General features: G+C 36.2%; 1 protein-coding gene across 1 annotated transcript in view; it reads right to left on the bottom strand.

Moving 5' to 3' along the window:
• The window catches only part of LOC140153247 (uncharacterized), a 244,178-nt gene that overhangs the window by 82,288 nt on the left and 135,681 nt on the right, over positions 1-26,209 (bottom strand). The window contains 1 exon segment of the mRNA XM_072175942.1: positions 6,961-7,190. Coding sequence (XP_072032043.1) covers positions 6,961-7,190 — 230 coding nt within the window.

The following is a 26,209-nucleotide window of genomic DNA, read 5'->3' as shown; positions in this document are numbered from 1 at the left end:
CTTCTGTCTTGATGCAGAAACTATCTGTATGCTTACTCTAAAGCAGAAACTATCTGTATGCTTACTCTAAAGCAGAAACTATCTGTATGCTTACTCTAAATGTGCTCAGTGGTGGCACTAGGGAGCAAATGCCCCCTAGTCAGAACTCCCCACCCCCGGACCAGTAAAACCCAAAATTACGAAAAATTTCCACTTTTTGCAGCAATTTTGCACAAATTTTTTTGATTTTGCCCCCTCAAATAAAACATTCCTGGTACCGCCACTGAATGGACTACTGCAATCTTTTCATATCAATTAAATATCTTAATGATTCATTTACAAAATTTAACAAATTTAAATTACATTCCGATAAGAATCAACTGAAAATGTGACATTTCGATAACCATCAGTTTGTATGCCACATAGTTTGAAAAATCACCATTTCCTTTTTTCTTCCAGTTCCCTTTGCAGCATGAGTGATGGCATTACTGTGACTGCAAATATAATGTTTCAATTCTGGTTACTTTTTACAAACATTTTGTGATAAAGCTATTTTGGGGTGGCCAGGATTTAATAAACAGCACCTGGTAAAACCCTATGCCAAAACCAACTAATGTCATGTTCGGTTATACTCAGTTGAATCTAAAGAGAACTGATTCTGTATCCTTTTTAGTTTATAACATACAGGTTAACATGTTAGTATGTTCCATGTGGCACTGATTGAATTACATCGCTAAAGTTTCTTCACTGAAAACATGAGAACAAAGTATTGAAATGAAGTGTAGCACGGAATAACTTGAGCCAGTTATTTATCAAGACGCAGTGAAAATGCCTTGTCTGCATAAATTCTGCAAGAATGTATGTAAACATTGTGAACATTAAAAAATACTTTGTGTAAACTATAAGGAATAGAGCAATTGATAGGTGTGCCTGTGGGAGGGGGTGGGGTGTGTGTGTGTGGGGGGGGTGAGAGTGTCTTCGTGTTTGCAGCCAATCGAGGACACACATCAGAAGACCTACCTGCAAAGCACTGTGGGTAATATTGGGGTATTCCAGAAAATAGATGCACACCCCCTATAGAGGAGTTCGGATTTCCGGACTTTTTGTCCTGACATGATTTTTGGAGATGTGCCCAAATGTGAAAAAAATCCAGCAGAAAAATAGTTAAAAATCAAAAATCCACAATTTGAGAGCTCATTTTGGACATTTCCGTGATTTTTCCTTCATTTAATTGGATTTCCAGGCTTTCTCAAGTGACATTGGCAACTGGAATTTTCGTTTTCAAAAAGCAGAAATCCAGACATTTCTTTGATTGAAAAGTTACTCCTCTCTAGGTGGTGCGCACTTATTTTCTAGAATAGCCCATTGGTACTTAACCTTAGGTCCCTCATGGGGGATCCACAGCATCAGATCCACTGTCAGATTCTGAAGGTTTAGTTCTCGCTTGGTGGGTATATGGCACTAAGCAAATACATGTATAGGCTAAGTGTCTCAGCGTGCGCGTGGATGTATGTGCTGGTGTATGTGTGACATGCAACAACAATCTAGGGCTTTCTCTCATTGCCTAGCTATACAGACTGGAATTCCTCCCAACCTTTTCATGACTTCTATAAGCCTAACCACAACAACATTCACACTAGAGATGAATAAATCATCCCGAGTTGAAAACATCTTTAATCTAGTTACTGGAGTCATCTAAACAACATCCAGGATGTCGTTGTGACATTTCTAATGTAATCCTGGGAGCGCTAATCATCTGTGACTTAATCTAGTCTACCTAATCACATCCTATATTTAGAAATCGCTACGTAATATGCCATCATCATTCCCTCAATGCTTACAACCTTTTTTTCCATAGGACGAAAAAACACTATAAATTGAAATCAAGGGGAAAATGCACTTCACAATAGGCAATTGAAAAACATCTTAGGAGCCGCTTTCACCAACCGTGAGAAATGCACATTGCTTATTTTTGCATCAAAATTTAACCACACAGTTAATAAGGAGCATTTTAACAAGTACTTGTTCTTGAAGACTTTCCCAGCCCATATATAATGAGTCGGCAATTCCACACTGCATCGTCTGCAAAGGAACACAAAGCCCAATGAAGCTTATCTATGTATTTCACACAAATCTAGAAATATATAAAAAGTATATTTTACATAAATACACAATGCTCACTGTGGTATGCCAATGGCCAATTTGTATACCTATCTTATACAATATTGGCTATTTATTTCAGTTGGCGAGCCCATTATTATCAATCACACACCTCAACTTCAAACACAGTTGTCAAAGTTATAGGGTTTTAATAGCGATACAGAATTCATAAAAATAAATACCCTGTTTAGTAGAAAGAGTTTTAAACCTTTCAACTTAGGGGGAGAATTCACACATTTTTTGTTGCTTTTTTTCCTTTTAGGCAGCCATGTTTTTCCCCATAAAATGAGCAAACTTACAATCAATCTTTACCATGATGGATTGTTGCAAAATTGAGCAGACATTGATTACTAAGCTTTTGTTATTCTGACATTTATCCATTGCAACACACATCAACTTTTTTTCCCAAGCCTTAGTGCATTCCTTAAAGTAGGCATTGATGTTCAGGAAGGAAACGAGTCGACGAAAGTAATCTAATGCATAGGCATTTTGGGATTTTGATCTTTTCAAATAAACTCTGCGTAAGTGGATGGGTATGGAATATATACAAACAGTCTCTCAGTATACTCACTATTCCTTAAAACACAGGGTTGTGAGAGTGAGACAAGGAGCAAAAGAGATGCTCGTTAAATCCAAACGCCGACTTTGTTGCCTATCTTACAAGCCCTACCCATTTTTTTCATTCATTCGGTATTCAGGACATGATTTGAAGCAAATCAACTGGATTGCCGCCACCCCCATAGGCCCAAGCAGTGGAAACGGATTGCAAGTTTGCTGACAAATTTAGGATGGATTTGGCCTCCAGGTAATTCAGCAGACAACTTCTTGATGTGGAAAAAGTGAAAACTAACACAAGATTCTATCTTGATCTCCCCCACCACATCCGTAGATTTTTCCTCCTCATATTCCCTTCCTCAGGGGTTTTCATGGTTCAAGTTCTATACTAATGATTGTTGTTGCTAATCTTAGACTTTAGACCCAAGAACCCTTAGAAGTGTTCTACAACATCAAAACAGGTTGTAAATTCTCCATTCCTATCCTATTTCTTTACACTAAGGTTTCTTGGACTAGCTATATAGCTCGTATTGCTGTTGGAAATCGCACTCCCGTCTCTCTGCTTAGGGGAGGGAAAAGGTTGGCGATTTCTGGTGTAACAATAACAAACTTGGGTAATCACAACAAACAAATTAACCAAACTTGTGCCACATGCAAGCAAAGAGGTGTTTTGTAAATAATGCCATAAGGGTTTAAAACATGTTATAAATAAACCAGCTGCTGGGTAATAAGGCATGCACAATTTTTGCTCAGGTGGAATGTATAAGAAGCTCGGTTTATATATCAAATCATTTTTCCCTAATTTTTTTATGGAAGCTTTGTGAAAAAGATATTTATTGATTGACAGTTTAGCGAAAGGCTCAGGCAGGAGATGCTACACGGATGCTCACATCTTCATTTCATCTCAACTGCAGTCCAATCAACACTGAGCCCGCACTAGAGGCCAATGCTGTGAACGGGGATGTGTAATTTGTACAATTTACTTTGTACAAAAGAAACTGTGTAATTTGGAGTAAAAGTTCCATGCAATGCCCAAGCTGACCTTTTCTCTGTTTGAACAAAACTTTCCATGGACTGCCCAATCTGATCTCTACGACCAAATCAACTGTCTGTGGCTATGATTGACAGTACTTGACTGTGCCATTGATCACCAGCTACTACTGATAACTTCCAAGTAGTCACTTCAAATTGACTCAAAAGTGTCTGCAATCTGTGACATCAGTCAACAGTTTTACTGCTGACCAGCAAGTTGTCATTACAATCGGACCAATATGACATCTCACCATTCTGACAATGTGAAGCCAGGAAAAAGAGTCTGCAATGCTCATGATAAGATTCACTTGTAAACATGTAAATAGGAATAACAGACACTAAGAGTACGGTATGTAATAATTACACAACACATTTTCAGAAGACCCTGGATTTTTAGGTGCAGGAGGCTACTTTCAAAAATGGTCTGCCAAAATCACTAGTTGCCCACTCCCTAAACATGCCAACCAATTGTTGTCTTTCTGCCATTGTGACAAACACAATCTTTTCTTCTATACATGCTAAATTTGAGACACCTTACCTTCAACAATAATAGTGTCTAATGTGGTGCACTATGCAAAAGCAGAAATGGCTAACCCTATTGAAAACTTGCCCCAAATAAAAATGAGCCCTCCCCTTTTTTTGACCTGCCAAAATTGCATGCCCCTCTAAGGCTTCGCAAAAATGATTGCCCCCCTAAAAATTCACCTGCATCCACTCGCACACCAGATTCATTCATAATGGCAGTGGTGCATGTCGCATATGAAACTTTGTATCAAGCAACCTAATAAACAACATTGTACTATCAGGTTGTCTCATATCCCTGGTACATTTTGTACAATGAAATAAAAACAGACACTGTTAATTAAAACCCTATAGCATATTATACTCGTGGAACAGATCAGGCAAAATGAAGCAATCAAATCCATATATGGAATCCCCTGTCAAAATGTCCTCCTCCGTAGACTATATTATACTTATCCAGCCTATAAATAGCTGTATTAAATCAAATAAATTGGGTGTTATAATTCACCATGATGGACAAGCTCCCTGAATAGATAGATACTAATGGCTGACATTTCTAGTTGAAAACACCTCATTCAATGTCGAGCATTCTCCATGTTAAAGTATCCTCCAGAGATTCAACCAAGATGAGATGAGATGAGGTGATACTGAGATGGTGGTATCATCCTCCTCCTAACATAGCATCATCTTGACAATCACAGGCAACCTTTCAACTTTCCAACCCAATAAACCAGTGCATCCATCACCATCTAATCAGCGTTTAATTAGACCTAACCTCGTTCTTTCGCCGGCCGTCATGGGTGGGCTCACATGACAAATCGCACCAAAAACTGATTTCATAATCGGAATTGTAATCAATTTGAAATAATATGATTTAGCGCATCTTTTATACTAAGCAATATTTAAAGAGTAACGTGTTCCATTTAGAAGTAATTGCCCTATATTGACACACAAAAAGGTGAACTCTATCTCTCATCGCAGTCACATTAGCCTATTTTCTGCACCAGGACATGGACTGATACCTTCACTAACACCTTTTATCTGTTAAATTGAGTATTTTAAGCCCCAACATCTCCTTATAAATGACAATGTCCTCCGAGTTAATGACTTCCTATGGTCTCATCATCATGCTATAATCTAAGTCATCATGATCCTCAGATGACCACTATGGTATGGTCAATGATATCTTTATTACTAACCGCAGAATAACAGCTGTTTTATCTATTTTATATCATATTTTGCCATCAATTCGCCATTTTGTACTTTATTATAGTCGCATCTATTGACAGGTAAAAAGGAAGCATCATTTGTCACTAACAGTGACCTTTGACCCTGCACATCCATTGATATTAACCTCTGCAGCAGTCCAAGCAATGATTTGCAGATTAACTGATTATGTACATCACATCCATCCGGTTGAGAGACCTCTTTCTCTAATTCAGATGTTTTTCCCTAAGTCTGGCTGGGTGTTCTGCAAATTGGCCGTGACTTATCCTGTTTACCTTTTCCAAATCGGCCACTTACCATCACCTGTCTCACACGCACAGTAATGCTTTTTAAATGGAAGACAACAACCGATTTTAAAGCTATCACATGTACAAATATTAGCTCACTAAATGGCTCGATCTTGATTCCGTGTTAGAACAACATTTATTTCAAAATTGATTTGCTTTTAAAACACTCTTTTGTTAAAAGATAATCAAATATTTAAACCATTCCACATGTCAGCGTCTTTTTCTCCTGTTAGAAATCAGTTGTGTATAGGTTTGACAGCCCTGACATTCACGTCAACCTCTTCCCTGGTTGTCACCTCATCTTCAGCTGAAGATTCGTCTCCAGAGTCCTCCTCCAGCATTTTGTACCACATCGCTTTCTCTCATCGCCCTTGACAACGTATTCCCCATCATGGGTTTTGAGAAGATGTTTTTAATCTTACTCAAAAGACCACCCCATAGGCTTAACCTATGATGGGATATTTGAGACGCTTTTTTTCTCTTATAGATCTATTATCAGACATTAAAGCAAGAATTGGGGTATTCCAAAACTTCTCTAATGCCGAATTCCACAGCTTGGGTATACATGGAGCACCCGGTGAATGATCACACAGCATCGACAAGTCCTGAGACTTTTGCCATGCACGGTTTGATTTGCATATATTTATAGGAAGGTGACAAAACATTGTGATATTCTGATCACAAACATGTAGGTCAAAATTTACACTAGAATGTGATGAGCGGGCTTTTCTAATTCACATTATATGCTCAATGAGTCATGTACATAAAAACGTGCCAATTTTTTTAACTGCGCCCCTACTTCAATTCTTTGTTTAAGCCTTCAGGTGTACTCACAGTAATCATCTCAGGTAAATTACACCTTGTAAAGGCATCGGCAATCCCTGGACACGGAAAACGTTGTTCCTATAGAACATCACCAAAAACTTACATCCCTGGAACGTTATAATTTTTCTGTGCTGATGCAATGAAGAGAGTGAATGACACTATGATCCATAACATGCTCATCTATTAAGGCACAGTTCTTTAACCCCAATACATTTGTACATTCATTGAACGACCTTTGAAAATTTGGGGACAAAAACTCATACTCTGTAACTTGAGGTCAAATTTTGCACTATGGTTGTTTAATTGAGGTTAATGAACTATGCCATTGAGATGAGGGCATTAGTGTGAACTATGACCCAAAGTTTCAACTTACCTTGCAAAGAAGGAGGCAGCAGCTGACGTTCCAGCGGAAGTTGTGTTAATGGGTACAGCGTTAGGTGGTCCTGATCGTGAAACGGCCGGCATGGTTACTGGTCCGATTCCGGTGGTCATCACTAGTCTATCCGAAGGCATGTACGCTAAACTCTGCGGTACAGCCGGTCGACTGAGCGACGAAAGGTCAGCCATGTTTCCTTTACTTGTGACAGGAGTGTTAAAACTCGCCTGCAGAAAAGATTAAAAATAAGACAAATTTGTTAGCTACATAAGCTACAAACACATTGAATCAACATCACATACTAAACTGTAGGATTAGTTCAGGCTCCCTCCTCTCATATTCTGGTCATCGTTCCCAAGCCGGATATCCGATATCGAAACAGAGACCACGCAATGCTGATATAGTCAAACTGTACCACACCATTTCATCCACACTCATCAGTAGGTTGGTTGGAAAAGTAATTATAACACGTTACAATTTTTCACTAATGAGTTGAGTGGCCTACTTAATGGGTGTAAGTTCATCAACAATAAATAGCACCTTCAGCTGCACTGAAAAATTATACTTAACATGAATGATTGAAAAGTGGTAATAAAATCTTCTTTTATATGGTCATATACGCTGAATCATCAGCACTTTTCTCTTTCTCTGTCCTCTTGTAAGAATAGTAAATTGTATCAAAGATCGGCCGATCAGACTAGTTTCACCCATTAGAGAGAGAGGCTGTACTACTGCATGATCTCCTATGCTTTTGTCATTAGTAACATTATATCCTCCATTTGCCAGGAAAATAAACCGACAATAGGTACCGTCCTCAGATCATAAGTAACATTAAGTACACGAACCATGTTTACACACACGGCTAAAATATCCCAAAGACTTTCCTGACTTGTGATCACGGGTAGCATGGTAAAACAACATGGCATGGAATTGGCAAATTGCATTGAATTGCAGTGGAATATAATTAGTGCAAGTGGAATATGTAAGTGGGAAAAGAAAGCACAAATATATCATGAGTAAAAAGAATCAATTTTCATGAAAAACAATCGAAAAGCAGAAATACACGATAAAGCTAAGATATGCTAAATATAAGATAACCAAAATTTTGACAACAAAAATGGGAGTACAACTGTGTGAATAAACTAAATGACATTTGCCACAAATCTCCATGTTTTGAGATCCAAAGTGCATCTTCACATATAATAATAATACATAAAATGCTAAAGGTCTTGAGGTATTGACTCTTTTGTGGATATTTACCTGAGCCAAAACAACCTCACTTCTTATGGATAAGTCAAATAACCTACATGTACATTTAAAATTTTAAAATTTGGGTATATGAATTTTGTAACCAAATCCACATCTTCAAGAACCTGTCCTAGGTGATGGATTATGTAGGATTCTAGTTGATATAATCAAAGAGTTCAGGTTTGTAATTGCTGATCTTTAAATTAATTAACTTATTTTCATATCCATGATGAACTTGCATTTAAATAAAGGCCTAATTAAAAACATGCTGCGCTGCAATCATCAGCATCTGTTAATATCATTTAAATGTAGTATTTAACATTCCTGGCTAATTTCATGAATATAGATACCCTGGAATGTAGGCCTATAATTATTTGAAGCCAACAAAATTTTGTGCAAAGAACATGCGAGTAGGAAAATATTATACCTGCACACTGTGATAGTTTGGGAACTTTCGAAATAAAAACTGTTGAATTTGCACCTACTATGAGATTTGTTATTTCCAAGTAATCAACAGTGGGCTGTGCATATTTTGACAAACATCAGAACAGATCAAATTGGTAACTTCCGAATCGGCCTGATGTGAATCGGAATTGGTAAATATCCTCTCATTTGTCGATCTAGTGAACCAATTAATCATTTTAATGCAAAAGCAGTATTTATTATTGCACAACAGCAATTAGCTGAAATGATTGAAAATGAGACATCCAAATTCATTTTAGAGTAATATGATATAAAAAAATTCCTTTAAAACGGAAATGGGCATACCAAAGAAAAACTTGTGTCCATGATGTAGGGTATTGTAAATGTTTGACATAAGTATTGGAAATAATAGTAGGAATGAGTGAACAAGGACATAAATAAAGAAGGAAGCGCTGAAGTGTAGTATTTTATGATTTGAAAGGGTTAAGTGTGATTAAAATGCATTTTTTGTATATTGCAAACACACCCCTGTTTGTAAATATCTGCACAGGATAAAACTAGGTCCATATCATGCTCACATAACTGTAAATACCATCAACTTCCCTCAAATATCCCACCATATCTAATAGAAGCATCAATCATACAACAAAAGATATGTACACTAATAAATTATCATGAAAAGTGTTATTAATGACTAAATGGAGATAACAGTAAACATACAAAAGTTTCACCAGTAAACAAAATTTATGGAATGTCACGATAGGGACAGCTGTTTACCACATTATATTCAATGGAGATCCACTTCCATAATTATGACAGTATTGGTATAACAATTTATTAATAATGCTCAGTCAGTTTATAATTTATAGTTCTTCTGTACTTTAGCCCTGGCATTTTGTGATGTTTCACAGAGTCTGTTTAGTATTTTCCCATGTTTATGGATTAGGACTTAATTATATGATAAATTGTCATCCTGATTAATTAGTATTGTCAGAATTGTCAACATGGAAGGTCAAAAACATTTGTTCAAGAGTGTCAGTGTTCAGGTATCATTTCATAATGAACATTGACTCAATGACATGAAGTCATTAGAGAGATTTTTAGGGAGGAAACAAAACACTGTTTTTTAAGGACCAATAAAAGTTATTTATTAATAATTAACAAAATGCCTAGGGCCTATACTCTGCACATTAATAATATATATGTCTCAGGTGGATCTATTGAAAAGCGGAAATAGCTTTCTGCAAATACTAAGTATCTAAGTTCTGTCTCAGTCTTGCTCTGCAAATTATCTAAGGAACTGATCTTCTCAGGTTGATGGGATAGGTCATTGAGCTTTCCACAAGGAGCAAAGAAGACAGTACGTTTAGTGACAAGTCATTATCAAAAACTACTAAACTAGGAATACCTGAATTAGGGCAAATAAAATGTATCCATGTAGTCTCGGCAGCACCAGGATTTTATTCCATGGAAGGGGGGGGGGGGGAATGGGGGGTCCAAATTTGCATCCATCCAAATATTGGGATTTGCTGTGACTTTTTGTTCTGCCTGCATAAAACCAGGGGAAGGGAGAGCCCAAGTTTAGGAGAAATTCTGTAAATTCTCCCCTGCCACTCTATCCAGGATAAAACGCACCAACAGATGGGCCTATACTGAAGTCATGGACCTGAACAGAATACAGCACTTAAATTTGAGGCACATTTCAGCAGGGCTTCAAGACCTGAGGTTATAGGCTAATGGAAATACAATTGTAACATAGATGACATTCTTAACTTTCTTCTTTGTTCTCCTGAGGAATAAAAAAGCACAAGAAATCTTTTTAGTTCAACACATGAATGAGTTTGCTTACACGTGCCTATACTACATGTATGTGCATTCGTGAAATGCAGCTGTGATAATTTTTACGCAATTTCAGTTTTGCAGTTTCATGTTTGTTAACACATCTCCATGTCTTCACATTTGATACTAGAAGTTTATAAAAAGCTTTATTTTCTATTTATATTGTTTTAAAAATGAATGCTCACTTTATCAAAAGCCTGAAAAATGGTGACCTGTGAAAATAGGCACATTTGCAGCCAGCACGTTTGAGCTGAGGCTAGTTCAATACAGAAGAAATCAATCTCCGCGTTCATTGATATTGAAAGTATTGACCTAAGGCAGTCATTAATTTAGATCATATATCTCTTTCATACACATTTAATTCATCATGAACGCATGAATGTAACATCAACTGATCACGCTACTGACAAATACATAGAAATACTATTGAGGGATTTATGTGAAATTGCATGGTAGTAACCCTTGGGAGGCTCCAAGCTCAAAATTTGATCCAGCATCCAATAAAAGCAGTTTCATGAAGATACAATCAATATTTTTTCATGGCTCATAATTTTGATGCACAAACCTCCATTCATATTCATATTTTCAAAACTTTTCTTAAAAATATTTAAACAGGCCTACTTCCATGTGAATTTGAGATTTGTGAAAAAAAAAGTTGTAGAAGAAAAATAATACCTTCAAAACTTTCCAGATAATGTTAGCACACACCCTATTTTGTATTTATAGTTCTCATAGCCGTGCTTTCCTTTAGCACCATCCTGTGAAGAACATGCCCCACATTTTGATTTCTGGTGCACAAAATATAGGTCTAGCACTTGGTAGCATAATTCTGCAGGCTGGACAGCATATTCACCTATCACTGCAATCATACAACAGTATTAATCCAGTTTAATTTGGAATTAGATAATCTGGATCACATCATAATACACAGTGGAACGATACACGGCAACATTCTTTTTAAATGTGCTTTTATCATGACATGCAATACTCCGGCCTATCCCTATTTATATTGCAGAATATGATCAGATTCCGATTTGCCTACTTTACCATGTTTACACACTTAAAACTACGGGGTCAAAAAATGACCCAAACGGGGTCATTTTTGACCCCAGCATAGTTATCAACTAAACACCATACCACTAACGGGGTCATTTTGACCCCATTGGTCGGGGTCATTGACATGACTACGTATTTGGGTCAAATAGTAACCCCATTGGGGTCAAAATATTACCACATTTCGGGGTCAAATGAAATGACCCCTTCAAAAGGGTTGCCTTATTGGGTTACTTAATGACCTCATTTCGGGGTCAAATGAAATGACCCATTTGAAAGGGTTGTTTTATAGGGTTACTCAATAACCACATTTAGGCCTAGGGGTTGTTTGGATTTTTTTAGTAGGCCTATGGTCATGCTGGTCCCACCAGGACATAAGTGTGTTTCTGCACAGAGAAAGCATTACATAAACAGCAAACTGCAAAATGCATCTGTGTATCACACTCACACACAGTCAGTCATCGCCTATGACAGTTCACGTATTATAAGCTTACATGATATAAGCTTATAACAACTGCAGCCAAGACACCAGCCACGACAGCATGAAATTGGAATCATGAATCTGCGTGCATAGACAAGGGTCTATGCATCCTTGCAGGCTCACTTTTCAACTAACTTTTCATATTCCATCATGCAGACAAGCACACACGACAATCCGCTGAGCTGCACAATCAGAACAAATATGGCGCTGATGTGACCACGTGAGCCGATGCACACCGTGTGTGCAAATAGTTCAAATGCAAGTCATTATAAAGTTGACAAATTGGTAACTTCGGTCAAAAAATTAGTTTTATTTATTAATCAACAAACATTAATTGCAGCTCATGTTTAAACTCATTTATGAATTGAGATTTTCAAAGCGGAAGATTGAAACTGATATCAATGCGCGACGGTATCGGCAAAATGACCACTAAGTTTTTGACCATGTTCGTCAGTGGCTAAAATGACCTCGTGAAAGTGGTCAAATTAAAACAGTACAACCCCCTTGAAGGGTCAAAACAACCCCAAACGTGGTCAATTCAAAATGACCACGGAAAATATAACCCCGTAGTTTTTAGTGTGTACATCACATCAAAGTGAACACATTATGGATGATTGAAATTTTTTAATGAAACCGAATCAATCTGAACCCAAGAAGAGCCATGAAGATAGCCCTAATAACTCATACTAATTTAACACCCTTCCTAATGTCATTTCCATCCTATAGATTTTAACACCACAGAAGCTGTCACAATCGTAGAAATCACACATTTAAAAAAGTCGCATCTTGGTGTTTGGATGTAAATAGGTTTGTTTTTACATTTGTTTATTATCCTCTATATCAAATTCCGCCACATTGCCTCGATATGTTACTTCACCTAAGGTGCAATATGGGTAAGATGTACTTGTGTCACTTAACATAGGCAATATCTTGTTGCCTAAAATGTATTTGGTTTCGCACACACTGGAAACATATCTGTAGTAAAGGGTTACAATCTAGAGGTAATAACGATGATTGATGATGCAGAGAAAATAGAAAATATTTCAATTCTATCTATAGAAGAATGATCAGCTAACTGAGTGTAGATGGGGCACTTACATGAAAACAATAGTTAACTTGTTTGTTCTGGAGGTAACAAAGGTAAATAAAAATAAGTTCTGAGGTAGGAATACAATTTTTGTGTTTGGATCAAAAGTTTTAAACTTCATTCAAAAAACTTGTTACAATATAGAGTTCCATAAACTGTTTAGGTTTTTGACAATATTTTCTCAAAAATTCTATTGAAGATTGCATCAAAAAGTTGCAATTAATCTTTATCTCGCTCTATAAATAGCATTTAAGGAAACTGAGAAATATGGCAAATGTTAGACATGACAAAGAAGGACTGAAATACATAGGAAACAGAATATCGGTCTACAACTAATCTGATGCCTTAATATATCTCGGGTGTGGTGATGGAAGGGATCCAACTATCTGACGATCTTCACTCGTATTTGACCCCAACGTACCAATGCACTATTTCCCCCTTCCATGTTGACGTTTGCTAATAACGAGGTACTTTGTTTCATGTGCAGTAAATGGTTTTGTGATGAGTTAATTGACTTCATGATCAATGATGATTGTAATTGGCAGCTTTAGCAATCCAAGCAACCGGATGTAGGCTACATATTATAGCCAATGCTATAAAGGAGACACTTTCATGAACTACTTTTTACTCAATGACTCTGTTTGGTTTGTTTGTATGATCTTTAGGGTTTTTTTTGTTAGAATACTGTTTCGATTATGGACTCTGTAAAGTTTTGAAAAAAAAAATCTCATAATTATCACATTTTTCTCATATTTCCCAATTTTAAGAAATTTAGAATACTTAATATTTGATGGATTTGTTAAAATAAAAGGTAAAATAAATACTAAAATAAAATAAAATAAATAAAAATGTACTTTTGCATAGTAAATTTATGCACCCTCCTTCTCATTTATTGACCTCCCTCCCCTTTTTTATGGAATTCTCCCCTCCTCCAACTTTAGGCTTCAAAAGTCCACCTCTCTTACTGAATGAAGCAGTTTTAAATTTTGGCTGCATATCTGTGTCATTTCCAGGGTTGAGCAATATATGCTACTCCACAAAAACATATTCCTAAGTTGAATACGCCCAGGATAGAAGTCAAAAGAACCACTTCACCATGTTCACTGTACACTAAAACTTAGAAACCAAGACTACCAGACTATGGTCATTGTGCATCCGGTACAACATTGGCAATCCTGATTGGGGATTTCCATTCTGCAAATCTCCTGCTATAACAAGGATGTGGCAACAGGTTAGTTCATTGTTTCAACCTAATTGGAAAGGAACATCAAAACAGACAATAGGGGTTGAATTTCATACTGTACAAACTATACAGGACAGGTTACATGCTAAAAGAAGTCTGGAAAAACATTGCGATAAAAAAGTTCAGGTTTTGAACCCTGCTGACCATGTTTGTTCATATCATGTGACAAATTATGTTTTGACAATAATTGAAGTTCTAGTTTTCCCATGGAAAGTTAATAGTTAATAACTAATAAAAGGTTACATGAAATGCACAAAAAATGTATCAGAACATAATTACATACAATAAATAGAGCACAGACATACACTTAACAAGCCTACTGCTCTAGATCCTTCAAAATAGTCAAAGATAAGCTTGTGTTGAGGAAACAAAAGTTTCTACACTCTAACAAACAATAGCGACTCTTGTCTCGTTTTTTGCTTCTGTTCCGTATCATTAACATGGCAAGATTTTATCGCACTCTTTGTCTGATATAGGCAACACACTATCAGTAGTCCATAACCATCTTTGTAGCAATCTATCTTACGACCTATTCAAATGAATTTACCCGTATCCACACAGAGTGGATCCAGTGTATTCAGTCACACAGAATCAATGCCCTTGATACGCATCTTGATTTCTTGAATTCATAAAACATAGACAAAATAATGAACAAGTCAGGACGATGACCTTTGTGAACTTGAAATCAAAAGCCTGAGATACTACGCAATCAATACGTTACTGAAGCAATCTTTGAGCTAGGTCTGCAGTTCTGAAAGATCAACCCTGATCTTCAGATGCTTGCAGTTGCAACTTTGCAAGAGTTGCAATTCTCAGTACTCAAGTAGCTTTTCTCTACATGTATTGACAATCATTTGTATACAGCAATGCACAGAGGAGATATATTTTAAGCTTCTTGACTTTTCTGACTCTCATTTGATGCAATACTGATCCTAGACAATGAACAGTAGGATCAAAAGAACCATTTTATGCTTTATGGCCGATAGCGACAAAAAGCACAAAAAGAAACAAGTCCCAATGCATTCCTTTATCCACAAATACCCCAATGTAGCATTTCATGAGCTCAGCACTGGCAATGAATCTGGTGGGAATACTGTAGCCATAGTCAGACTCATCCCCGGTCATGGCCCGAGTTTTAGTCCATTTTGTCAGCGACATCTGGTTATGTTTTCAAGTTCAGTCAACTGGGTAGAGGGGGTTTTTACGGATTTACTTTGGGGTCTCGATTGTGGGGGACGATGCCCCCAAGTCTGGAGTGTATGCTCAATAGCTATGGAGGTAAACTATAATTACCCAGATTTATCAGATCAGTAACAGTCATTTTCAAAAGATTTCTTTCACATTTTCTATTTGATTTCATTACTTTCTGTTCCTTTTGAAATCCAACAGCAAGAAATATAAAGCAATTATGCTTGCTTTGTACATTGTATTTCAGGATACATGTAAGGTAATTCACCCCGCTTGTTCTTAATGTGCACATTTCAAGCCATGACATATCAAATTGCTTTTTGAGCCTCTATTTTGATAAAAAATTAGCAATTTCAGGTCTGAAAAGTACTTTCGAACAAATACACTGTAAAAATGTTTACAAATGCACTTTCTTTCAATTAAAACAAATCAAGCTTCAATTCTTCATAATACCACCAAAACCACCAGTTATTACAAAAATTCAAACCCGCTGAGTTCAAATAAGTTCTCCCACTCTCCAAAAAACTCTCTTAATTTCCGAGTCCCAAAGGATGTTACAGTTACTAAACATGGCAAATAAAATTGCCATTGCAAGATGTAATCTGTCAGCATTTCTGCAATTCCCCTTTTGTTTTTAGTCGCAAAATGCTTTACAAATTGACTGAATATTAAACCCAACTAGCCTAATGATCTGAGCACATGGGTTATCAGATTTGATCAGAATGGCATAGTTCACATAGGGTGCCCAATCGCGGTAATATTGGGGAAACAAAGTAACAACAAGCAATCACAGGTTTTTCAAATTGCACACACAGACCGAACTTCACTGATGACTGCAAGAATAGGCCAATATGAGTTGAGGTGTCGGGAGGCAGCTTTGATCTGGACACCCAGGCAAAACCGGAGTTGACAGCAGACAATAAACTTCATCACCGACTGGAATAACTAGCATAACCTATTGATAATTACCTTAGGAAAACCACCGGTGTAAGAGATTAGCACAAAGGAGAAAGTAGGTTTCCAGAAAGGAAACTCTTTGCTAAATTAGCAACATTTAATAGAGCTTCTAAACTGAAGGAACCTACATGTAGATTAAATTCTAAATTTATCTTATAAGCAAGATTCAAAATGTGTGTCATTTTTTTGCTTGACTAAGTAATGTTTAAAAGCTTTTCCGAATGACTTGATGTGAACCTTAAGAACCCCTAACCTAGTGGGTGGAAGGCAGCTTAAACAAATATGTTTGGTTAACCTATGGGATGCAATTTTAATTTGCATTTCACACCAACTAGTATCAAAGATAGATGCTAATTTGGGAATATAAATATGTTATAAAGGTAAGAACGCTGGGGAGGAATGCTATGTCTGTTTGACATTTCGGTTTTCAGTATGCTAAAAGCAACTAAGAAGATTCTGCTATAGTTTTTCTTTATAGCCGTACACAGATTCAGTATTGCATTCTCATTGTTTATTTATAACTTAACCTATTTATTATGGTAAATTCCAAGAAATATACATTTGTGTAAAAATCATTGCACTAGTTTTAAACTGAACGGATTTTGAAATTTAAGCTCTTCCACTGGGACGTTTTAAAATAATCTTTACATACATGATAATAGCTACCATTAAGCATGAAAAACATATTTATTTCATATCAACACATCTACAAACCATTTTGTAATAAGATTAAACTTATGAAAACAATACAACCGCATCAACAGCCATCCTCCTCTTCAATAAGAGGTTGATCGAGTTAATTAAGTCTGGATTTAGGTGGTTCTCAAAACATATCTTTCTATGTTTCAAACCATTCTGCCATTTTCAACTACTTGCTCACAGACAATAACACTAGGATCTACAACATGCTCATCTACCAGGGGCACAGTTCTTTAACCCCAATACAGTTGTACATTTATTTTGAATGACCTTTTAAAATTTGGGTACAAAAACTCATACTCTGCAACTTGAGGTCAAATTTTGCACTATGAGTGTTTAATTGAGGTTAGTGAACTATGCCATTGGGATGAGGCCATTGTGGTCCATAGTGTAATGACAGATATTGAAACATTAACCTACTTTTTTTATGCGCACATTTATTACCAAATAAAGGACATTACACACAAAACTTCTTTTATTCTTTAATGCAGCTGATAAAATTTCATTTTGTACCCCAATCTAACAAAACCAACTTTAATGCAACACTGTCAGAGTTTTATTAGTTTTTTTATTGGGCTTAAATTTTTATTTGACACACAACTTATTTTATTCTTTTTGTAGCTGTTAAAAATTCCATTTTTTATACCAAAAACACACAAAAACTAACTTATCATATAACAACTTGGCAGAGTTTTATTCAATGCTCATTTGTAGAAATTAAAATAATGCATTTTAGCATCAATAATTATAGAATCGTAATAATAATTAAAATATTGGTAATTGGTATTATATGGCGTCATTGTGACCCTTTGAGTATCAATAATACCTCCTCTTTTGTTTCCGGCCATTGAAAACCACCAAGGCAGAAAATATTGAATAAAGCTTTTTAATACTATTTAATAGTTGTGATATTTATGCCTGATTTGCTTTAGCCCTGCCTCTTTGAGTCACTCAGAATTCGGCATTTCACAAATAACCAACAAAAAAAAGACACCACCAGGCAGGCCAATGTTCATGGTAGTAATGTTGTCCTTGTGCGGCATTTGGTAGAGGCACAAGGCTAGATGTTGTGAATGGATAACTAAAGAAAATCGATCGCTGAGACAAAGCTTTGCGATATGAATCCATTGATGAATACCATACAGTCCAGGATATAAATATCGACATCTTCTATTCACAGCTCGCGTGCAGCTGACATGCACATGCACGGCTCGATCAAAAGACCAATCGTTTTTGGATCACAGTTTTGGGGTGAAAAAGTTTGCGATATGCGGTGACCAAACGTCCAGCCGTTGGCTCCCATAATGCACGATGCTTAATGGAGCAAATGATTAGTGCTGCAATTAATAAGCACAGAGAGAGTCAGTTTATGATATTATTATTATTTTCAAAATGAGTAAAAAGGATTGCTTAATTGAAGAACCGATGCGAGTTTTCCCATGAGCCGAGACTGGGTAAACATATAATTGCTTGCTGTGTTAGGACTTAGTCTGCATTATCATGATGTTCATATACTCAGCAACATCCAGATAAAAGCTTAATACTTACAAATGGACACAACAATGTAATCAACTTTTTATTTGAAGATATATGTTTACTAATTTTTGATTGCTTTTCAATTGCTTGATTAAAAAAGATGCCTGACTGAGTCATGAAAAAGGGTTTCTTTTCATATCATATGATAGTCTTTAATCCAGAAATTATACCTATACTGGGACCTATGGAGTACAGTAAATGTCAGGCGGCATAGGACACGCAACACGGACGTACGAGGCTGGCGAAGATACAGGGCTGACAGCCCCATTCACAATACACGGTTAGCGATTATAAATGGACAATTAACATACTTGCAGTGGGGTACTTTGCAGAACCCCAACGGTTTTAGAGTAAGATAATTTTGCTTTGACACCACATAACAAATTTAGAATTGTTTGTGAAGATTTCATGATTATGTGTTAATCCAATGGCGACGTCAAAAATAGCGATATCGCATCCACCATCATCTGGTAAATGTTTTTAGGCTGTTTGGCGCCCTCTAGAATGGGTCTTACAACTGTGGACATCCATGGTTCATGTATGTCCACCTTTTATGAGTGTAAATTCATATTCATATGAAAGTCCACAATTGAATAAATGCACCTGCATAAAAAAAACACCCACACATATGCAGCATACCCATCTCCAAAGAGACACAGTTTGCCATTTCAACTTGATGCAAGTTGATTCTCTTGCGAGCTGATTCTCTTAAACCTCCTTAATGGGTTATTGGCCCAACGTAACGAACTGGGTTAAGCCCAAGTTGAAATACTTGGGTTTTGTAGACAGATGGAAACGACAGGTACACATGTATGTACAAACAGACTTGATTCTAATCGTGATTAGAAAAGTAAAAAACATGGGAAAAAATTGGACTTACTATAATTGGCATGCAGACGTGTGTATGTTTGTGTTGAGTTGCTTAACACACGTTGCATCAGTTATGTTTACAAATCCGGAGAGGAAAAATGGAACATGGATGTCACTTTTGTTGCTTGAGGCATAAATGTTAAAAGAGAAGTGCGACCTAGACATTTCCTTTTAATGTGGACTGTTTTCGCTGTATTCTGATTACCTGCTCTCTCCCTCCTACGCCATGCCAAATCAGGATATCACACTCTCAAGCCTCCTCCCTACACACACAGGTTTAAAACTGCAACTCCACCCACGAAAAATTAACATTGTTGAAATGCTGTCGTTTGGGTGACCTAAAATGCTTGTTTGTTTTCTTTTGCGGCAAGCTTCTCTTTCACAAAGAGCATTTGCCAGATGGCAGTGTAGGAGATGTGCTTGAATGTGATACATCAAGGATTACCCAGATGATGAGTAAAATGAAATAGCGACAAGCACAACACCCGCCCCATTCATGTACAAGATACACACAAGTCTACAACTCATACTGAACTACTAGTGAACCTGAACAAGCGCTTATTGAGTAGTGCCATTCAGTATGGACTACATGACAGCCATTGTATACAGCCTCGCCTATAAACGCCACCATTTCCTATCAAATTTCTGTGACATTTTACGAGAAAATTGTGGTCTTGAACGGTTCTAAGTAGATACACCTCGTAATAATGTGTAAAGCTCCGATTCTGTCAGCGTATCCTTCAATTGTGTATCTCTTTCTGACACATCGATTAGTCTGAAATGCTTGACCCAAAATGCCTGTTCTATGGTCTATAGATACAGGGTCTGTTGCAGATCTATCACTAGGATCCACAACATGCTCATCTATCAGAGCTCAGTTCTATAATCCCAATACATTTGCACATTCATTGAATGATCTTTGAAAATTTGGGTACAAAAACTCATACTCTGCAACATGAGGTCAAATTTTTCACTACGATTGTTTAATTGAGGTAATTGAACTATGCCATTGAGATGAGGTCATTGTGGTCCATAGTGTATGCAAAAAAGGCAACGTGAAGATATTTGAGATGATCGGTGATGATCAGCTATCCGTATCCTGCCAACACTTTAGCTGATCCACTTGGAGAGGTGCTAAGGTTAACTGAGACTGGTGACAGGTCAAACTATAAAATGCGCACAAGTTCAAACATGAATGGCTACTTATTTATCGTCGGCTGCTTCATAAATACATTGTGACATTCAGGTTTGAAATCAACTAAGTGATATTTTGCCGTCGGCTAAGAATGGCGAGATTGCTGATCTGCCCGGGCTGTTTCATTTCCATGTTTTGTTATTTTGGCCCCTTTATACATATAAAGCATTGTACAAGCTTATAAATGTGTTTACATGAAAATCAAATTTAGTGTTGTAGTTGTTTGAATATACACAAAACTTCATCCTAACCCAATGTAGAGAGAAGTACATTGATATGAAACCATCAGCCTAAATAATATAATTTTTTCCCTCTAGATCCTCTCTCATCATATCATCTCATCCAAAAATTTGACTCCATCAATGTCATCACATTTTTACTGGGCATTAAAACACGCTACGATATCCCCTAAATAAGTTTAGTTTACTCAAGTTCACACTCCAGTGAATCGATGCAAAATTATTCAACACAATCAAACCCAATGGGTAATTACTTCAATTAATATAAATCTTATGAAATCTCATACCTGAAACATCATCAAATATTCATAGAGTTTACTGCTAAGCACATTCTTATGCAGTCATATATGAAGATTTTCAATGTTAAGCATTGAAGCCTTTAATAAAGCATCAGCAATATCGTATGTGCATTGCCCAGGACTAATCCTTAGGGGTGGTACACTCATTGCAATGGGCTTAGTTGCGCTAACGATGACAGAACAATTTTTATAACAAAATTTAAATTCACCCTTTTAAGCTCTTCAAAACTGCAGCAATATTCATTCCATACTTAACAAAATTGCACTTTGAAGACCTATGACCCAAATACCTCCTTTTCATCTTTTTATACATTTTCCCCCTTAAATTTATGTTTCATGATTCCCATCTAATATTTGAGTAAATGCTGCAATAAACTTTGGCAAAGCTTTGACATACTCCCTAAAGCAACACACACTCCACTAGTGATCAATCCATGAAGCATTATTTGACAGCTATTTGATTTTAAATTCACCAAATAACTCTCAAAATTTGCAAACCAAAATGGTGCAACGACGACGTTAACCTAACTATCACCCAATGTTCACATCAATAAGCTTATTTTATTGGCTGCTATACTTTTGAACTCAAACTGATATAGATTGCAATAACATATGAAGCATCTCCAGAATGCTAAGTTCTCTAAATGAAGAAGAGTAGCTTTTAAAAATCAACTCCAATAAAAATATTGTTTTAAATTTTTCATTATTTTTGCATACACCATGTTGAAATGCAATCACCCAAGCGATAGGGTATGAAAGTTGTATGATGCGATAGCTATAGCATAATGTATAAAAATCTTCCCATGCATCATACGGCCAAATTGGTGATGAAATTATAACGACTGCTCAGTGCCAGAAGTGGGTAAGTGCATTAGCTGCCATGTGTAGATGAGTATGATATACTGTGTGTAAATTGCCAAATGTTCACAAGGCAGCTATTGCACTTCCCCACTTCTGGCACTGAGCAGTCGATAATAAGATTGGGCAGTAATAACTTCATGTATAATACAGATGCAATACAAATAATTGCATTTGGTCCGAAGTGTTGATATCACAATCAAAAGTAATCAATAATATGTGAATTACATTATATGCAATACTACCCTAGCTTGCAACTTATATATTATTCATTACCAATCGTTCCACCAAATTGATGATGATTTTTGCATCTCGGTGTACTTGTAATAAGAAGTACACAAAGAAAGATGGAATTCTGCAATATAAATTTCATCTGCAGATTGTATAAAATTAATCTCGCATATAACAATGCTGTTTCTTACATTATTTTTTCCCTAAAATTAGGCAATATCTGAAATTATTTCACAAATTAATCATCGTAATTAACACATACATGTCCCGGTAATAATATTTCATCTTTTATTCTCTTCTATTGTGGGGAAATAAAAATACCTGGTACCACCATAGTAGAGAAAAAAGATACCAGTATTATATGCCACCACAATGGAGTAATTTGCCTGAGTACCCTTCTTAGAGACAGTATTCTTGATTCACTGACAGTTTCTCATGATTTCATTATAGCTGCAACACGATAACAAATTTGAAAAATTAAAAAAGTTTTCTTTCTGCTGGTATACATGTAATTTCGAAGAGTGAGTCAGTCAAGTGTTAAAACAGCTTGCCTAATCCACCCCTGATTAAAAAGAACAAAATCGACCCAGCGTAACAACTGATTTCTCCAATACACATCAAGCAATATCAAAACAAATGTGTATTACTAATAATAGTATAAAAGTAATATGAGCAGTCCACCTTGCCACTAATTTCATCTGACAATATCAAAATACTGCCCTCAAAATTAAATTGCACTAAAAATGCAAAAATGTACAATTTATCACGTACTCGTATGACTACACCAAATTGACTTGTTGACTGGAGCAGCGACAACAAAAATTTCACAATGTAATTTTTCCAAGCTTCTAAACTTGTAAGTACTGCACGGACCCCAACGGCCAATAATAACAAACTCTGATCCCAGACACTTCATAGCAATAGGGCTTAAGAAAACATCAATACACTTGATCCTTTGAGGAAATCTGCCAGTAACAACCGTGTTATACCAACTTTTACTTTTCATACACGTGTTAATCTGTGCGATAGTGCTACACGTCGTACTGACAGGAACGTAGGGTGAAGCGGTTTTAACGAAGGCTTAATGTGAGGTTTGGTGGTATCTTGAACATTACTGTTGGACAACACCCTAAATGAACTGTAAACTATAATATAAGCATAATAATTTAATTTGAAAGGTAGAAAATGACATTTAAAAAGTTCAAATTTATACATTCTGTGGCAATTTTCCACATTTAGACATAATGATTGACAGTCCATTGTTATTTGTTTTTCTTTAACACTTTTCACTTCACAACCCACACCATTTCCGTTCAAAAACTGGAAAAGTCTATTTCTGACATTTGTCTGAATCCCACAGACGTGTTTGAATAGTGTGAAATACAAATAATACTGACAAGGTGTACTTTATTCATAGCAAATACTCTATTTCCTCTAAGTGAAAGGTTGTCTTCAAGTAACTCATGTTTTAACATATTATCATTTAAACCATAGGCCTCCACAAATGATTGCAATGACCTATTTACATATCTGTAAGATAAAAGATATCATAATTTCAAACAAAGCTGGCAGTTCGATAACAATAGGCCTCATTCTTTAGTGTGTCAGGTTAAAGGCTTGTAGCATGACATAGATATCTACATGTACCTGCTACTTTAATATTGAAGAACGAGGCCTTAAATCTAGCTCAGCATTGCTAATAAAATTAATGCAAGCCGCAACTGATGATAAAATTGCCTGGAAAGACTTCTCAGCCAGACTAGGTTTTCATATCTTATATAATCATTTTAAGATGTTTCCCTTCCGCTTTCACAAGAACTTTGGGCCAATCAAGAAAGCATGATAAGGATGTTGCAGCTTTTAAGTCAAAATATGCACATTCATGTTATGCATTTTTGAAACTCTTGGTCTAGCTTGATAAATTGAGTTACACCCTGATAAGGAGTAATTTATTCCTAAATTTTTTAAGTCATGGTTGCTACCCAAATTTTAAATGGCTAAATTTACACTTTCATCCATGTTTTATCATCAAATCATAAATTAAAGTTATCCTGGATGTGGTCGTTGTCAAGTAGGCCATTAACAAAAATCACACCCAGGAAAACACACAGCATGAATAAAAAAAATTCAATAGGCCTACGTAAAATCGCATCAAGGTTATGAACTAATAAATCCATAAGAAATAGATCAAATGGAATGAAATGGAAATGGAAACAGATGGAACACAAAACATGGAAATTATCGGAAAATGGAAATGGAAATGAAAACAAGAATATGACAAACATCTATCATCTTTATATTCAAATGTGACATTTATGGTCACTATGGTTACAGCATGAATCAAACAAAAAGACGCATATCAATATCTTGTATGATGTCACAAAACTAGCAGTCTTCTGAAGGAGTAAATAACTTATATATAGTTTATTCTCCAGGCTCATCAGATGACACAGCAGCCCAAGGAAAGTTCGGACAACCCCAAACCCGGGCCCAAACCTACCTGTCTAGAGCATGAAATGTTTGCTTGTGAACACTTTTTTGTCTGTTTTGCTGAATTTGATGTTTGATTGTACCTATTTCACCTAGAATTCATCTTCAATGCAGCCAGTCATATTTGCAGAGGTTTCATATTCCAGAAATACATTATGTATACACACAAAAGGTTCTTTATGTCAAATTGTGAAAATACTAAAATTAATATCAACCTGATTCAAAAGGGATAAGTCAATATACATGTATTTATGTCAGACAGGAGTAGGGCAGAATTCACAATGTTTGGAACAAAAAAAAACCCTTTCAAGCTTGATTCTGCTAACCAACAGGCGATTTGTGTGTCAAAGATGTGTTTCTTTTCTTTTCTTTTTTTAACCACCAAGTTCAAGCATGGTCATCATAGGTCATCCTGTGGTGTTCAGTGGTCATAAGGTCTCTTAAAATCACAGTTAAAACGTGATTCAATTATGCAGTAGATAGTATTTAGTCAGATATTAAAATAAATTAGTATTGATTGCACTGCAGGCAAAATATTGATACATTTGTCAAAATTTATTAACCACATAAAAAGGAAGCAATAGATCGGACTAGACATCAGCCAATAATTGATTAGTTTAAGTGTCAATCAAGTATCTTGTCGACCACACAGGCTGGCAAATTGACAGCTTACCACCCTTGGTTAATTTGCGCACTGTTGAGCCAATCATGGACCTCCAGAAGTTTGGCATTTCCACAAATATATCAAGATCTGTCAATCTTTTTAGTTAAATTGTGCATACAGGAGATCATTAATCATTGTAGCACTATCCTTGGTTCAACTTTAATTGAGCAACTCACTAAGGACCATAATAGCCTCATTCCAATAGCATAGTTCAATTACTTCAATTAAACACATAGTGCAAAATGTGACCTCAAGTTGCAAAGTATGAGTTTTTGTACCCATATTCTCTGAGGTCATTCAATGAATGTACAAATGTATTGGGGTTATAGAACTGAGCCGTGATACATGAGCATGTTGTGGATCCTAGCAACTATGACAACATCTTTGTTGTATGCAGGATGTTTATCAACAACTTCATCAAGGAAACTGATATAACATCATCAGCTTGTTCTGTCCTTCCATAAATCTTTGGTGTGTTCTTGATGGATCCTTGGACATTTCATCACCAGTGTTGTTATGCATTGTTGCAGCAAAGTTATATTGGCGATAAAACAAAAAAGTTAATTTGTGAAAGTGGAAATCACTGAAGCAAGAACAAAACAAGTCAAATTTATGGGTTGTATTATGGGTTTAATCATCGAACTTA

This window comes from Amphiura filiformis, chromosome 5 (genome assembly GCF_039555335.1).
Source record: "Amphiura filiformis chromosome 5, Afil_fr2py, whole genome shotgun sequence".
Classification (NCBI taxonomy): domain Eukaryota; kingdom Metazoa; phylum Echinodermata; class Ophiuroidea; order Amphilepidida; family Amphiuridae; genus Amphiura; species Amphiura filiformis.
The sequence above is the reverse complement of the archived record's forward strand: the minus strand, read 5'-3'. Positions and strand labels throughout refer to the sequence as shown.